Raw genomic sequence first — 18,195 nt, forward strand, 5'->3', positions numbered from 1 at the left:
TCTAAAGCAAACAGATTTTTAATCTTTTCTTTTTTTTTTCCCTTGGAAGAAAGAGCCACCTAGCCACTTTTGACCTGCTGAAATACACTCAGTGGCACCTTCAGTGCTATTGGGATTTTTTTTTTCCCTTTAGTTGGAATATTTTCAAATTCCTGGAAATGGAAGCATGGAGGCTGATTCATAGAGTTGTGTGAAGGGGTAAATAGAAGAGTACAACAAGGTAGAGGCCGTTGTCACTGAAGTGTATATTTGTCTCTTCTGGTCTCGTGGGCTCTGCTACAGCTATTACTTAGTTATTGATGTCCCTCCCTCTGCTAGTGTCCTGAAAACATCTCCTAGATCAGAGCATCTAGATAACTTTCAACAACCCCTCTGGTCCCCACCTTCCTGTTACTCTTGGCTACCATTAGGTCAGTTGAAAAAAGACCTGGCTTTGGTTTGTATAGAAGGAGTAGTTTGGTTGGTTTCTCAGCAGAATATCTCATAGGACTGTCCAGAATTGGAGCTGATTGAAAAGGAGGTAGCCTGGACAATGGGAGTCCAGTCCTCATAGGATTTGAGAACCAGGGCTCTGGTGTCAGGAGGGATAATTCCTATCAGAATCTGGATGTGCTAAACAAACACTCCACGTGCTAATGGTAGCCTCAGACTTTTGGGCTTCCCAGTTTAGGTGCTACCAGCCTCCTTCTGGCATCTCCTTGTCAGCAAGGCAGCTTAGGGGCCAAGGTAGCCACTCTTGCTATAAGCCTATGCCTATAGGCAAGTTATTGAAGGAAGCAACAGAACCAGAACCAGGCTAGGGATACCTGAGTGAGACTCTTGGCCTCAGGCAACTTAGGACTTGAGTCATCTGGTGGCAGAAGGAAGGGGTCATTGACTCCTCCCATGTAGGCTTTGGAGAAAAGTCGTTGGGGGAGGTATGTAGTGTCCAAACTGTTAACTCTGCATTTGGGATGTTCGTTTGTTTATTTGTTTTCTTTCTATTCCATTGAGGGAAAGAAAGTTTCTGCTCCAGGTGAATAGAAAGGGTTCTCCAGCCACACTCAATGCTGCTCTAACCCCACCTTCACCTTGTTGGGTATTCCAGAATAAAATGAGTTTTGTGGAACAGGGGACATAGGGAAAAATCTCATTCTGAGGAGGAGAAATCTGGCTTTCAAGGCCTCTGTTGCTTCCTCTCCTAATGTCTGTTACCAGCCCTGGCTGGAGTATAGATTGTGTTTTAGTAGAGTGTACTCCATGCGCTGTTCTCTGCATAATGTTTTTTGTAATGTATTTTTCTCATCTACCAAAGGATGAAATGGAAATAAAAGTTATTTAAATAGTTTGGCTCTAATAAAGTTATTTAAATATTAAAGAGGTAAGTTCATATATAAGCTTTACTTTACTCCAGGGAAACAAAAACGATGGGAGCAGGTAACTATCATCTTCAAGTTGTACAGCAATGAAAGGAACGTCTTAGTTGTCCAGCCCAACCTGAACAGATCTCCTTTTATCGTATCTGTCAACATCACTCCAGCCATCTTGCTATTGCTGCCCTCATATACAGATCCACTCTTTTCTGGCTTACCACCTTTCTCAGACAACCATACTCAAATCAGTACTATTACTGCTAGAAAGGTCAGCGCCCTTCCACTGTGGTTCCACTCACTATCCTTGTGACCAAAACAACTACTCCTGTCTACTACTCACTCTGTTAGAATCTACATCTGATAAGGGTCTGATGGCCAAGCTACAGAGGGAGCTAACACAAGTATGTAATGCCAAAATCCATTCCCCAATAGATAAGTTGTCAAAGGAGGCCAAACCATTCTCACAAAAACTGCAAATATTAATAACTACTGAATGTTCCAAATTACTAATAAATGAAAATCTTATAAATCAAAATTACACGATGACTTTTCTAATTCCCTGACTACCTACTTTGTATTTGCTTTGTAATGAATTCTGCGTTTACTTATATATGTACACATCTTCCCCCAATCAGAATATACATTCCTTGAGAGCACAGTGTGCTTTACCTTCTTCCATATACTCAGCTCCACACAATGCCAGGCACATAAAGGGTGCTTAAATGTTTGATTGATTGAAAGATGAGACTAGTCAAATGTTTGAGGGGCTGTATAAACACAGGCATGGAAAGGTCTTATATAGCCACCTAACTTAAAGATGTTGGCCAGAAAGGTTTTATTTTTGCTAAAATGATTTCCCCATCCTTTACTAACACTAAAAAGATTGAGGAATAGCTAAAACCATCTGTGGTACATGGCTATAATGGAATATTACTGTCCCATAAGAAACAAATGAGCCTCTAGGTGGTGCAATGGATAGAGTGATGGGCCTGGAGTCAGGAAGACCTGAGTTCAAATCTGACTCAGACACTAGCTGTGTGACCATAGGCAAGTCATTTAACCCTGTTCGCCTGTTTCCTTATCTATAAAATGACCAGAAGGAAATGGCAAACCGCTCTACTACCTTTGCCAAGAAAACACCAAAAGGGGTCATGAAGAGTTGGACACAATTGAAACAAGTGAACAATTAAAAAAACAATGTGAGCACAGAGAAGTGTGGAAAGATTTGTATGAATCAATGCAAAATGAAGCCAGCAGAACCAGAAACATGTACACAATGATCAATAATGTAAACGAAAAGAAAAAATGAAAACTAAATGTTGTCTAATTATAATGACCGAAAAAGAATGAGAGTGTACCTTCCTTAATTCTTTCCTGACTGGGAGAGTACTACATACAACCACATAATAACATCAAACTTGGTTGATGGGTTAGTTACTGTTTTCAGTTCAGTAACTTTTTCAAAATGCACATGTAAACATGCTGAATCACTTTGATGCATATCTACTTCCAGGTGGAACATTTTATCAATCATTTAGTGCTCTGTTTGGAAGCTAGCTCCATCAGACCTTTACTGAGCAATTCCTGGGATGCTACGTGGGCTAGAGAACCCTAGATCTTCTGTCTCCAGAAAACCATTGCAGGGGCGATAAGACTCCTTTCAGAATCTATTGTATGTTGCTTTGTCAAAGAGATTGTTGAATTCTTTAGAACTTTTCCCTTGGACCACTTCTAACTTTGCCTTTAGACTTGTTCATGAGTCTTTGTAGCTGTAAGACTTTCTTGTAAGAATAAGAAAGGGGTGAAACAGTTGTAAAAACTGTCTTTCTTTTCAAGATCTTAGTGGGGCAGTGGGAGGAATCAGGAACTCATGAAGCCTCATCATGTCATGTAAGGGCAAGAAATAAAGAAATCTTGTCTATGCCACCCTTACCCACACTAGGACAGGCAGTTGCAAAGTAGGGAGCTGAATTTCAAGAAGGAAGGTATAGCTGGACAGTTTCTAAAAGGTCTGGAATAGTTGCTCAATCAACTGGGGAATAAAAAAATTGTAGTACATGTATAATGGAGTACTAGTTCAGAAGAAATGTCACTTCAGAGAAGCATGGGAAAATATATGAAACAATACAGAGTGAACCAAACAAACAATATGAGACGGCACATAAAACAGAACAAAACCCAAAATGGTCATTGTGCTTATAATAATGACCAAGGTTAGCCCCAGAGACAAGCTGAGTTCCTGAAAAGAGTTCCTTTTTTTGCCGAGGTAGGGGATTAAGAGTATGGAATATTGCCCATACAGTCAGGCCTGTTTGCTAAACTGTCCCTCCACCTTTTTTTTTTAATTCACACAGGATGGCTTACTGAGTGAGGGAGAAGGAATAAATTCAGCAGGTGACATAAAAACAAAAGACAGCAATGAAAATGATGGGAAAACATCTGTAGATTGTACAAGTGAACTACAAGATTAATGTAACTAGACAGTGTGACATGGCAGCGGAAAAAAAAAAAAACTCGAATGCAATCTTGGACTGCTGTGAAAGTCACGGCTTAGAGAGACAAAGAGAGGATATTCCAACACCTTCTGACACAGTCAGCCCAGATCTGAATTACTATGTTCAGTTCTGGGCAACAGAGTTTGTAAAGGACCCTAAATTGGAGAGAGGATGGCGAAGGGCTTTGAGCCATTTGAGGATTAGTTGATGGAATTGGAGACGAGTAGCCCGAAAGGATTCATTTGGAGCATGATCGCTATCTTTGAGTATTTCAAGGACTGTCATGTGGAAGAAGGCTTAGACTAGTTTGTTTGGCAACAGGTGGCAAAACTTGGAATAATGGCTAGAAGTTACAAAAGGGCAAGTTTAGGACTGATGATATCAGGAAACCTTCGACTCCTGAGGTGATGTACTCCCCCTTCGTCAGAGGTCTTCAGGCTGAAGCTTGTGGCCACTTGCTGGTGCAGTGGCAATTTTTTTCACATATGAATAGGCCCAAATGGCTGATAAGGGCCCTTCCAATCGTAAAATTCTGTGATTCTGTCAGTGCTGAACAGTTTCTGAATCTCACAGCTTCAAGAAAAAGACTGAATGTGGGGGAGGGGGTGGTGAGGTGGGGCGGGGCAGCAGCTAGGACAGTGAAGGAAACACACATCAAACTCTGGCAGGTTCAACTAGTTTATTTGCAACTGTTTGGCTCCCAGTAACTCCCACCAGCTAGGGAGATAGCCGTTGGGCTAATAGCTTCCACCTAAAATGATTTCACATATAATATCAGACATAATATTAATGCAACAGTACCCTTCGTTCAACAAATCTGCAAAGGCAGTTTATTCCCTGTTCCTGGAGCACGGCAGAAGGGGGTACAAAAAAGAAAAAAAAAGATATGGGCCAACTCAGGTTCTTAACATAAATCCAGTAGTCCTACACTAAGTTTGAACTGCCCTTCACATACAGCTTACTTCTTAGAAGAGCACCAGGGCAAATGCAAAGTTTCCTAACTACTCCTTTCCTGGAATTTCCAGGTTTTGTGCCAGGGTTCAGAGCCCTATGAACTGAAATCTAATCAAATATAATCACAAGCTTATCCTGGGAATACAGGAGTAAAAGTGATATAATAGGATGAGGAGAAACAGCATGGCTACAAACAAGATGGGGGGCGTTTGATGTCACCTACGGAACTGAGATGGGAGTGGAATGGAAAACCAAAAATGAGTGAGCAGGTTTATCATTTCATTTCTTCAAACTTCAGGATGTGAGACTAGAAGGAAGGAGAAAGAAGAATCCATTAGTAGAACAGCTAGCTGCCCACTCTGGACCCGACCCCCAAATCCTCCTCTGGAAAGGGAACCCTTGGTCATATAGGTAGTAATGCAGCATCTCTGCACACCGGGCACCTGCGTGTGGGGAACAAGCAGCAGGCAGACAGATGGGGAACTGTGACATGAACTACAGCAAAGAACCTCATGAATGATGGCGGAAGCAACACAGGGAGTGGAGAGAGACAAAATGGTTGCCCAGAAGGCTGGCTTACCTCCATGCTCAAGCAGCCAGTGATTTTTCCTTTCATGACTTGACGAACAGCTTGCTTGGAACTGAGAATATCTATTTAAAAATCAAAATGAGACCTTCAAACACACTTTTAGTCTGGGCTGGGTCAAGGAAGGAGAGAGAGGCCTAGGAAACAGGAATGTCAGTAAGCAAAAGGGAGGCGGAGAGCCGAGCTTCCACCCCACTAAAGCACAAGTCTCTACTCATACAGACACCATGGCCCATCATGAGTGTGAACCCTGTTGAGGGAGGATGGGGGGTACGCACGTGCCCACTCTCACACTCGCTCTCTCTCTGTCTCTGTCTCTCTCCCTCTGGGATGTTATGATGTTGTTCACTGTAATTCCAGGACTCTCTGAAGGAAAATCTGCACAGGGCTCACACCCACCTCTACTGTAGGTGAGGTCAAAAGCTATAGTGTACTGACGTGACAGCTGGACCAACAGGAGATTAGAAAACAGGAAGGCTTCCACCTGTGTGCTCATGGGGGTGGGGGGCAAAGAGGGATGGAATTATTCCTCGATTTCCTGCCTTCCGTGGGCCCCCCCCCGACTCACCCCACCCAGAGATGGACACTGTCAGACCATAAAGAGAGGACAAGAATAACCGCTCTTTTCACAGGGGGATTCTGTTACCAGGCTGTTGCAAGGCTCCCATGAGATAACATAGGTGAAGTACTCCACACACCTTGAGGCACAATCTAAATGTTAGCTCTTAGCATCACCACATTCTTAGGGACGCAGGCTGTATCTTATTTATTTATACTTGTTCCCAAGTACTTACTACTCCATGTTTTGGCTTCATTCCTCTACACATACATACGTGAGCGCTCATACATAGAGCCCTGCTTTAACTTAATGCAAACAAGTATTTATTACATGCTTACTCCCTTCAAGGCACCATGCTAGTGCTGGGAATACAGACACAAGCTGAAGCTCTGTGGCCTCAAGAAGCTTCCATTCTACTAGGTGGATATACTTGTCCTGTCTTCTCCATTAGACAGTGTCATCCCTCACAGACAGGGAGCACTTCTTTCTTCCAGATCCTTCACCCCTCAACACTCCTAATAGTAGTCTACACAGGCAGGGCAATGCACACCGTCTGTCTGACAAACTACTCCACACCTGAACAAGTGCAGTTCTGAAGAAAAGCCTCGAGGGGGTACCCCTTGACTACTGGGTGTCCTCAGTGGGGGGCCTATCTCCCCAATCAACCACAGTTCAAACTCTTAAAGCGACTAAGATAAGATCTAACGAAGTGTTTCCCAAATTAACTTGCCCAGGGAATACTTTGGGACTTGCAAATGTTAGTGGAACCCACAAGAAAGCAGTCCCTGGTCAAGGCCCTCAGGGCACTTACTACTTGGTAGGGAATGGAGAGATCAACCAGGACCAACCCAGGGTGGGTATTTTGAGAAAGGAACCACAAAGCAGGAGCCAGGGCTATTTCTGTCTCCTTTGTGCATGTGTGTATCTGTGTGTGTTGTGTGTGTGCGTGCCTGTGGAGGGGGTAGCTATCATGTTGCTCCTAACAGAAATACACCAGCCAGGAGGGCAGTGACTCCTCACCCAGGCTGTGCCTTCCCTTGCAGACACAGCCCTAATACTCACACCAGCCCTGTCTAAAGAGGCAAAGATTGAGGGGAAGGAGTGGGGCCCCCACCTAGCACAACTTTGTTCAGGTCAGCCAACCCCTGCTATGGCTGAGCTGGGAGGAATGCTGTTCCCTAGCATCCAACTTGGCTCACACAGCCCGAAGCTTCTGCACAACAGAGTTTGGGAAACCATGCTCTCAGCCCAGAGCGATGATTGAACCCTTCATCTCCAGCTGCCGGCCTTTCCCCGACATTTTCTCCTTGACCCCGTCAGCACCTTCCCTCCACTCCTCTCCAGAGAGTATGTCCGGGAGGGTGGGGGGCTGGGCAGGGTAAAAGAAGGGTCATGGCACAGATTACCTTTTTCTAGCATGAAGGGCTGAGTCAAAGGTGGGATGGCCCAGAAATCATCACTGTCCAGGCTGCGCAAAGACTGCACTGGGAGTGTAGCTGAACAGCCAAAATCAATGAAGAGCACCACGGCCCAGTCACCCGTTCGGTCCAACACCCAGCACCTGCCAGGGAACGAAGGGGGAGAGAAGAACTGTTTCCACAAAGACTCACACAAAAGGAAGGCACCTAGCAGACAACCAGAGATAGCCTGAAGGACTCTGAGGTCAACATTCCAACCTCATCATCTTGTAGATGAGATTGAAGCCCAGACAAGTTAAATGACTTACACAGGATCCCACAGTAAGAAGCCATGAAAGAAGCAACAGCAGCACCTGGCCATCCAAGACTCCAAGCCCTGCACCCTATCCTCTTAAGACAGAAAGGATGAGGGACAGAACAGGGCTAGAAAGTCAGGTTTTCTTCATTTTTATTCTGCTCTAGAGACAGTGAACAGTGGAGAAACCATGAGGCAAGGAGCAACAAAGCCAATCCCAGGGGCCCTGTAGGGACTGAAAAGACCAGAAGAAGGGAGTGACAGAGGAAGGAGAAAGTTACTGAGAGGATGGGGCAGACAGGCAGGGAGAGAAAGGTATCTTTCCTCCCCCACTCCCACTGCCTGCTTCCGTGAATTTTCTACTGCTGAACCCCACTCAAAAATTCACCTCCTCCAGGGGTCTAGCCTGAGACCTGAGGGCCTACTGTCTCCAGGCAACCAACCAACCAACCGCCATTTATTTGACACATTCACTGTGTACTTGTGTCCATGTGTCTTGCTCCCTGCCGCTATTTCTTTCCTTTGGGGCTTATTAAGTGTCGTCTTTTTTCTTTTCTATATCTTCAGTACAGGGCTCTGCCTTCAGTGGGTACCTGGTATCATGGACTACTCATCTGGCTGATTAATAAAGGAAATCAGTTTTCCCATTTGCCCTGAGAGTCTTTATGCCATCCCCCTCCCTGCTCTATACCTGTTCCAAGCCCCACCATCATCGTCCCCTAGGTGGCACTCCCCCAAGCAGCGGATCCCACGCTGGACCTCTGCCTCCGCCAGGTAAGGCTGCTGCTCCTCCACTTCTGCCAGGGCATAAAACAGCTTCTCCATGTTCATATGAGCCTCCTGTCAATGGCAGTCACACACCTGATCACATTTTCTGTATTGCAAGCCATATTGCCTGTATGTTCATTCACATATTCATCTTTAGGGAAGAGCGAGGTCATGGCAATGTGAGTATACTATGGGTTATTGAAGCTACTGCATTCTCTGGGGAGCGTGAGAGTTATTCAGGTGACACTTGGACCAGAAAGGCATGAATAACCAAGACCTTATGCTGGCACTGTATCCTGGAAATCCTATTTAGATCCTCCAATATCTCTGACTCAACTGTGGTAACAGGCTCACAGATCTACACCTGGCAGGATCCTCAGAGGCCATGTAGTTTGATCCCCTTATTTCACAGGTGAGTATATTGAGGCCCTCCAAGGTATCAGAGCTAGGATTCGTACCCACGTCCTCTGACTTCAAAGCTAGTGTCTTTTCTTTTGTGTTATGCTATGTTACTATGGGCACTAAATAGGCTCCAATACAGCCACTACAGGATACTTCTAGGCATTAAATAGCCACTCCTTGGACAGGAGATAGGGAATAACTTGACCCAATTCTGAGAAAACAAGTTAAGTCAGGCTTATTTCCAGCCACCATAGAAACCCATCTTCCCACAAAAGGGCCAAAGATCAAACAAGATCATGACAAAGAAAGAGAATGACACATATCTTGCTTAGTCATTGTTTGGTGATTCCTCTTCTGTCAAGTGCTAGTAGTGGGAAGCTGGATTAGATGGGAGCACAACCCTTCCAGCTCTAAATCTTAGTACCCCTCCCTGTCTCACCCAGATAGGACAATGCTGGCTGGGAGATGGATGAAGCTCCCAGGAACTCTCATGTTCTGACCTTCTAGAAACTGCTTAGTCTACTCTGAGGAAGGGAGCACCGATGTTATTCTTAGGCTTCAGAGGCTGCTTTGTGGGTAGTTTCATATAATTATAAGCTAGAAGGAACCTTAAACGCTACCTAGTTCAACCCCTTCATTTTACAGAAAAAGAAACTGAGGTCCACAGAAAGAAACTGACTTGCTCAAGGTCACATAAGTAGGTAGGAAGTAGAAGATCCAGAACTGGAAACCAAGCTGTTCTAATTCCAAATACAATGCTCCATCTGGATTCACCCCAAGGTGAAATCAGTAGGGACAGCATAGGACTGACTACCCTGGCAATGTACCCAACAGGCCTACCTCAGTGAGGTGTATGGCCCAGAAGAATGGTGTCTGGGGGATCGTGTCTGTCACCAGCAGCCCCACTTCCCCACGGATGCTGCGAATAATGGCCAGCCAGCTCAGGTCTTGGAAGCAATCCCTTAGAAGAAACACCAAGAAGGATCCTCTACAGGAAAGGGGAAAGTCAGGAAATGAAAACAGACCACCTTGGTTGAAGTCACTCAACTACTCTTTTCTTTTGAAGCTTCCCAGCATGCTCAAGTGATTCAAATGGTAACCCAGCAAAGTCTCAATGTGAATTGCTCAGCTTCTGACACCTAATCATTCACATTCATATAGCACTTTAAGGTTTGCAAAGCACATTCCTTTAAGAACCCTGTGAGGGAGATGATCCAAGTATCATTATCCCCCATTTTGCAGAGATGAAACCAAGGCTGAGAGGTTAAATGATTTTCCCATAGTCACACAGCTAGCAAGCTTTTCTGAGGTAGAATTCAAAACTAGATATCCTGACTGCACCCCACCTACTATACCAAACTGCCTCTCAACACACCTGTGATTTTTCTCCTGTGACTTTGAGTTATTTTCATTATTGTTCTATACAGAACAAAATTTAAAATAAAAATCTGCTGCTTTTTAAAATACAAATTTTAAAAGTTAGTATTCCAAGATCAAATGCAAATTACTTTTAATGATTTGGACCACTGATTTCCTTCCTTAGCACAGAAAGTCAAGTTGTCTTAAAGACATGAAGGAGCTTTGAAATTAATTCTCTTCTACCACCTGAGCTAGAGATAATAACCTCATTGTACATATGGGAAAACAACAATAGAGCCTAGACTAAACCCCAGAACTCCTGAAAAATTTACTGCTGCCACCACCAAACATTCTGACACTGTACCCGGACCTCTGTGCAGAGGGCTAAGCTCCCTGCTGGATACCTAATCAGTCTTTCCTGCCCTTCTACTGACCTCATCTCCATGGGAACAGCATAGGAGGCTGTCCTTGGTCTTTCGGTTGCAGTAGGGGAAACAGGTGCTCGAGGGGTCTGCCTGGCAGGCACTAGAACAGAAACAGAAGATTCAGCCCCAGGAAAGTTCTAGGTTAGAATCTGTGAAATCCAACCTCAAGGGGAGACCAAGGCCCTGCTCTTAGAGAGCTGAAGAACAGAGAAGTGGGAAAAGAAAAGAAGAAAATGACCATCCCAAAACACCAATTCTTCCCCTGCCCTGCAAAGGGTCAGCTGGAAGTAAAGAATGGGCAAATGGGGAGTTCTGGCTGATCAGACTCCTCAAATCAAGGGAGATAATGAGCTGGGGGGAAAGCTAGAATGTTCCACTGGGTAAGATGGGGGAAAAGAACAAACTAGTCTGAGAAGAGCCCCCTGGTGGCACTTTGGGGAGGGATATCAGTCCAGGCACTTACCAGGAGTTGCTGTGGCTTCCTCTGCCTCACCAGGAATCATGGTACCTTTGTCTTCAAAGGGAACATTCTCCAAAGCCTAAGGCAGAGCCAAGAGTGTCACATTAGGACATGAGGACATGAGGACATACTATCTAATTGTACCGAAAAGGATTGCTACTGCTCTCTGACAGAAGGATTTTCAGTTCACAACGTCTGCCATGCTGTCCCCATCCTCTCCATGGGAAACAAGCCAACATACAGGATACCTATAGATGTGGTTTCCTCCAAAAGGATGTTGGCTCCTTGAAGGCAGGGCCCACCTCACTTAGCTCCTAGCTCAGTGCCTGGCACATGGTAGGTGATTAATACTTTCTTGATTGATAATGCAGAATAAATGAGAAATTCATTTCTGCGAATTCTATTCCTTTGAATTACCAGCAGGCAAAGGCTGGATGGAAGTTCAGAGATTACCTAGTTCAGCCCCCTCATTTTACAGAGGATGAAAATGGGGCCTACCAAGGAGAAAGGACTTGCTCAAGTCAGCCCAGTCTATATGTATTTGTGAGGCTGGCTGGTTGGGTGGCTGGATAGAGAGACAGACAAGCAAAGAGACAGTCTGTTTCCTGATAGCTTCCCTCATTTCTGGGTGAAAGGACATCAGTTATTCAATTCCGCAGTAAGGTACCAGGCACACAACTAAGAAAAGTATGGAAGTATAGCATTAGTCCATGTTAAACAAATTGGTTTTGTGGCTGGTCTACTTGCAAACTAACAGCAAAAGCAGAGAAGTCCAGTAGAGTGACAATGGTAAGTCAGTAATCTAATCATTAACTCAATAAAACCTCCCTTATGATCCTCAAAGGTTCCTTACAATGACTGCTTAATATTGTTATTGTCATCTTTATTACTACTTATATCTCTACATGGCTGACTCGGGCAAGATATTCTGACCAATGGTGGCATTTTCCTCTGTGGCATGTAAGAAACCAATCTAAACAGAAGCAAGATAGTGAAGAAAAATTAATTCCAACACTTTAAACAGATTAATTTCACAGCAACTTCTCCCTGGGCCCTTTCCCTCTACAAATTATCCTTGGATTTCCAAGGCCAAGAACTCAAAGAGAAGACTAAGGAACAAAAAGCAATTACTATTAAATTATTTTGTATACATAATACAAATAAACTGTATATAAAGAAGGAACTTTTTTCCACATGTGATTTCATTGGTGTGGAGAACTCCCAATTTACACTCAACTACCTCCTCCTCACATATAACTACAACTACTATGCATCTCACAGCCTTAGAGAGTTGCCTGGATCACCGAGAGGGTAAGCAACTTGCCGAGGGTCACAAAGTCTGTATGTCAGAGGCAGGGACTGAACCCAGGTCTGGGTGAACCAAGGCTGGTTCACTATCCATTAATGCCAGTGGGCTGTAAATTTTAACGACCCTATCATGAAATGATTTTTGAACACTCACCTTCAAAGTATATATTCATCTATTTATAAATTATATATGTAATACTGTATTAACAATTATGTACATTATAAAACTTATACAAAATAGAAATTAAAAAAGAATGAGATGAAGATCAAATAACATTTGATTCTAGAATAAAGAAGGAGCCACTGAAGTTCACTGAGCAGAGACATAACATGGCCAGGTCTGCACTCCAGGAAAATCAGGCAGCATGTGGAGGATGGACCAGAAAAGGAAAAGACAAGGCAAAGAGATCAACAAGAAGAGGTGAAGATGGACCTAACAGGGATAGTAGCTATGTGAGTGAAGAGAAGGGGGACAGATAAAAGAGATGTTGCAGAGGTAGAAACCACAAAGTTTTGGAAATGATTAGATTTGTGGGGCAAGGGAGAATGGGTATGACCCTGGGGCAGTGAACCGAGGCTGACTGGAAGGATGGTGGTGCTCTCAACAGTAAAAGGGAAATTGGGAAGACGGGTTAAGCTTTTTGTTTGTTTGTTTGTTTGTTTGTTTTTTGCAAGCCAATGGGGTGAAGTGACTTGCCCAGGGTCACACAGTTAGTAAGTATCAAATCTCAGGCCACATTTGAACTCAGGTCTTCCTGAATCCATGGCCAGTACTCTATCCACTGGGCCATCTAGCTGCCCTTACAGGTTAGTTTTAGGAGAATGAAAACATAATGAGATTTTATGCCTGTTCATCCTACATGACTCACTTGGTTCCATCCAAATGAAAGGTGAGAGGTGGGACTCTTACCCCAGACCCGGAAACTCTACCAATGGCCCTGCAGGTGCTGCTGACCATGTCCTAAGGGAATGATGCCTGGATCAGAAGCCAGGAGGGTTGGGAGCTTGCACCACACTGGGGAACAAGGTTAGATGTAGTTGGATCAGATATCAGTCCCACAGTGCAGAAAGGGAAAAGATGTGAACCATCTTCTTACCCTCTGGCTAATTACACACCCCCAGGGTCCAGGGCCCCTACTTTGGACACAATTGCTCCATGCTGTGCTACCACTCATTATTAGTAGGAGGTTCATGTATCACTAAAGCTACTGTGTATCCAAATTTACCACTTCATCCAAGAACATAGAGGTTTTGAACAACAAACAACTGCCACACACAAACCTCAAGAGGCAGCTTGGCACTGTAGAGAGAAGCTGGCCTTCCAAGTTAGGATCCCCTTGGTTCAAGTTCCCTCTCTGACATAATGGCTGCAGGACCCTAAACTGGTCATTTAACCTCTCACTGCTCTCAGGCAACTGAGTGCAGATAACTGTCAATCTACAGTGGCAAAGGGAGTTTCTTCCCAGGTGCTCCCTACCCTGAGGAAATCATAGGCCCAGACAAAAGTATCAACTGATACAATGGTTGTGCCACATGCTCAGATCACTTAAGGTAGGAGACCCCAAGACAACAAGGACATGCTTCTGGGAGAAGCCATTCGGCCAACTTCTCCAATAGCTGTGTTGGCCAAACAGGCCGAGTCTTTAAAACTACTAGACTGGACCAGTGTCTCTCTGGCAGCCTGCAATGGGATGAAGGTCCTGTTCATTCGCAGCATGGGCACCATGAACTAAGTTGAGTGAGAACAAAGATGGCCTTTCCATCCTTTCTTTCAGGCCCTGTGTCCCCAAGAAGTGGGCTTGGGGTTTTGGTCTGTTTCATTTCTCCCTTTCAGGTCTCAGTGAATCTCTAGACCTGGACTCAAGCTGTGGCCAGTATGGAAGAGAAGCCATGAGAAGTCTGGGTGCCCAGGACTGAGCTCAAAGGGAGCTTTGGTGTGACTAAGATATACAGTAACTGAGTTAAGCTATGAACCTCATCTCCCTTCCCTCCCTAGAGACTGAGGCCTATGGTAGATGGATGTTTATATATTTGATTTTATTATATCTTTAAAGTAAATATTCTCTTGTAAAAGCTAATCTATTAACTGGTTAAATGAAACTAGGATGCATGGAACCTTAAAATTGAGGGAATATAATCAGTGGGGGCTGGAGCCAATGGCAGAGAGAATGAATGCCCTCCCCCATCCTCCTTAAGAGTACTAGAAAACAATGAGGGAGGGTTGAAGTGTTCAATCACCTGCCCTTCATGTAGCAGGGTCCAGGGTAATCAGGTATGTTAATATTTATATAGATCTTTTAAGATATGTAAAATGTTTACAAAGGTAACCTTGGCTTCACTATATCCCACACCTCATGAGGTTGCTACAGGCCACATGGATCTGGCTAACACACATATTCTCTTTTGATCTTACAACAATACTGTGATGCCATAGGTATTAATATCCTCATTTTATGGATGAGAAAATGGAGCCAGGGAGATGTGAAGGGACTTACCCAGGGTTATACTCTAGTGAATGTCAGAGCCAGGATCTGAGTACAGGTTGTACCTTCAACTCCAGTGGTCTTGCTGCTCCAACACAACAGCTATAGTCAATTTCTCATCTATAGCTGTATGGAGGTTGGTCCAAACTCAAATCCCTAGAAGCTAAGTTTAAACTGCCTCTGAGTTCATCCTCCACTCTTCCTTGTCCCTCCTATCCAGTCATCAAGTCTTATCTAGACTACCTCAACAGTGTCTCTTATCACCCTTTTCTTCCCTTGCTCCAGATCCGACGAAATACTGACTTACTATCAAATGTCACCCAACTGGCCTAACTTCATGTTTCCTCTGAAAAGAACAAGGCCAAGAACTGAAGAAAATGCTAGGAATCACAAAGTGACTTCTGTCCAATTATCTGCTGATGGGAAAGTACTCTCTAAAGAGGTGCTAGAGAAAGAAGAGGAGAATTTACCGGTAACTCTGTGTTGCCCTTTGTGGAGTCCGAGCTCTGCTTGGGGATCCAGTTGTTTGAGTTCAGGTACAACTTTCTGTTATGAAACATCTGTCCATTCAGCTGCTTGACTGCGAGGTGCACGTTCTCTGCAGAGGCCAGGTCAACAAATGCAAAGCTAAGAAGGAAAGAGAGAAACCCCATCTTGTCACACACAGGTCAGCACTTCAGATCGACTCAATGTCCAGTTCATGAGCTGCTGCTGTACCAAGAGGGCCAAGAACACTGAAGCCAGGAAGCCATGCTGTCCTGGGGAAGGGATAAGAGCTCAACTAACACGTAACACAAAGGTTTCTCGTTGGCTTGAGGGAACATCTGCAAAAATATTCCCACAAAAAAAGGGAACTCATGCTCTATGATCCATAGAGTTGGAAGAGATCCTAGTGGTCAAGTCTAGCTTCCTCAATTTATAGATGAGGAAACTGAAGACCAGAGAGGTAAGAGGCCTGCTCAAGGTCTTATAAGTAGTAAATAGTAAGTCCAGGATGTGAACCCAGGTCCTGTGCCTTCAAATTCAATGCCTTTTCCATTGTACTACACAGCCTCATAATAAGGCTCGCACTCCTCTACCACTTCACAGCAACATGGACCTAGAACCAGAAAGGACTTTCAAGGCTATCTAGTCCAACCTCCCCATTTTACAGATTTACTGGATCCTCACAGCCCTACATGGATGCTTGGCTAGAGGCTAATACAGGGTGTCCCAAAAGTCTTACTGTAGTTTTAAGCTTAAATAGCTTAAAAGAGATTAAAAGCTATCAAAGCTCAAAACTTCACTAAGACTTTTGGGACACTCTGCGTTATCCTCATTTTCAACAACCAAACATGTAAGGAAGGAGCTAATGGAGGTAAGTAACAGGGACTACTGAAATTTCCTATACATAGTAATGGAAAAATCCAGGCAAAGCACTCTGAGAGAGAACTTTCACCTTTCCAGGCAGTCTGGTCAAGGAAGGCTTGGCTCTAGAAGAGAAGGACTTCAACAGACAGAGATGAGTTAGGGGAGTCCATTTCAGAAATGAGTGGATGGATTAAAAACCCAACCACCTTAGGTGCTGTGCTCCATTCTAATGCCTTCCTAGTTCACTTTAATCATGCCAGGTCCCAGTCTCATGGGAAGAAAACCCAGGGACATTTTGGATAACCAAGAGGGGGTAACATTACTATTCCTTTGAATGTCGACAGCACCAATATGCTAAAAATGTCAAAGTACTTTCATCACTATGTTTTGTCATTTTAGCATACCAACAAAGTCGGGAGTATGCATTTTCCTCATTCTACAGAAAACCAAGTCACTAAGCTGTGTTTTCTTCAAGGTCATCTAGCACTGGAGGTCAAGGACATATCCAGAAATAGAACCAAGCATTGTGATCTCTTGGTCCAGGGTCTGAAGCAGTGCTAGATGTAGAATCGTACCCACAGTGTCCATTCCAAACCTTTTCATCTTTCAACTCTCAAACCCATCTAGCCGCTTTACAGATTACCTTTTCCCCTATTTTCTGAGCATATAAAAGCCTTGAAACACGAGCTCCCTCAGTTCTCCTCCTTTTTAGTTTAAAACTTCTGTGTCTTCTATTGCCATTCTTCCATCCCCTCACTTCCCACCCCCCACGTCTGAGGAAATCTGGTTATCTCTCTGGTGAAGGCTAACTCTTTTTTTCTGTGACCTGTATCTCCTCTTCACTTTTTTCATCCGTGAAATGAACTGAGTGGATTAGATTAGTTCATTTTGAAGATCTCTTCGAGTTCTAAATCGACAATTCTCTCCCAATTTCTCTAAGGCCCATTTCTATCAGAATCATAGAAGGGATCTCAGCACCAAGTAACACAGGCCGAGCATGAAAAAAATCTCCTCAGCAATAACCAGTGTTAGATTCCTCTCTACTCGAGGAATCCTCCCTCTAATGCAGGCAACCCACTACTTTCCAAGGCAGTCAACTCCACTTTCGGACAACTCTAGTTGTCAGCAGGTTTTTTCTTACATCAAGCCTACATCTGCCTCTTTCCAATTTTCACCCATCACTGCTAGTTCTGCCTTTAGAGACAAGTAAAAAAAGTTTTATTATTTGTCTGTAGGAATACTTTTCAAATAAACGAAGACAGCTATTATCTGTCTTCTCTGGGCTAAACATCCTCCACCCATCCTCTACCCGGTATGTTTTCTACTCATCTCCTCATCTGTTCTAACCTCTCTTAGACGACTTCCAGCTTAAAGATATTTTGTGAAGACACATCTTCCTAATTCTAATCCTCTGCTCTCTATATATTCCCTATGATACTGCCAGATTAATCTTTGGTCTGATTATAATTAAAAAAAAAAACTATCCACACTGCTCAAAAACCTTCAATGGTTCTCTATTACCTACTGAGAAAAAAGTCCCAACTCCTGAGCCTGTTACTCAAGAAGACCCTGCAGTCTGAAAGGACTACTGGCCATCCCTGAGCACACCCTATTCCCCCTACTCTTCTGGGCAGAGGGCTGCCTTCCTCTCCCCTCCTCATCTCAGCAGAATGACCCAGGCTCATCTTTCAAAGTCTAACTCAAATGTTTCTTCCCCCACGAAATCCTTTTGATTCCTGCAGCAGGAAGTGATGTCCTTCTCATTGGATCTGATGGTGTTTTTTCTTCTTGTTTTTCACTTTCTTAATTCTAGTTGTATCCATATGCCTATCTTATCATCACTTCCAAACTGTAAATTCTTTAAGAAAAGGAACTATCTTACCTCTGCTATCCCATTGCCCATCAGTGTGCTGCACATAGTAGGTATTTAAATGTTTGTTGAATAAACAAAGGGTTTATGGAAGGTGTTTCCAAAACTGAA

General features: G+C 43.9%; 1 protein-coding gene across 1 annotated transcript in view; it reads right to left on the reverse strand.

Annotated features, from left to right (window-relative positions):
* Window positions 1-4,743: 4,743 nt before the first annotated feature.
* Window positions 4,744-18,195, reverse strand: part of LOC114049802 (tudor domain-containing protein 10-like) — a 51,698-nt gene continuing 38,246 nt past the window's right edge. The window contains exons 6-13 of the mRNA XM_027871209.1: window positions 15,335-15,491; window positions 11,077-11,152; window positions 10,623-10,713; window positions 9,670-9,817; window positions 8,351-8,499; window positions 7,353-7,507; window positions 5,382-5,452; window positions 4,744-5,108 (exon numbers count right to left, since the gene is read on the reverse strand). Of these exons, the coding sequence (XP_027727010.1) occupies window positions 5,076-5,108; window positions 5,382-5,452; window positions 7,353-7,507; window positions 8,351-8,499; window positions 9,670-9,817; window positions 10,623-10,713; window positions 11,077-11,152; window positions 15,335-15,491 (880 nt within the window). The 3' untranslated portion in view covers window positions 4,744-5,075. The remainder of the gene's footprint in view (window positions 5,109-5,381; window positions 5,453-7,352; window positions 7,508-8,350; window positions 8,500-9,669; window positions 9,818-10,622; window positions 10,714-11,076; window positions 11,153-15,334; window positions 15,492-18,195) is intronic.

The sequence above is a fragment of the Vombatus ursinus genome, unplaced genomic scaffold, assembly GCF_900497805.2.
Source record: "Vombatus ursinus unplaced genomic scaffold, bare-nosed wombat genome assembly UNPS02014798.1, whole genome shotgun sequence".
Taxonomy (NCBI): Eukaryota; Metazoa; Chordata; class Mammalia; order Diprotodontia; family Vombatidae; genus Vombatus; species Vombatus ursinus.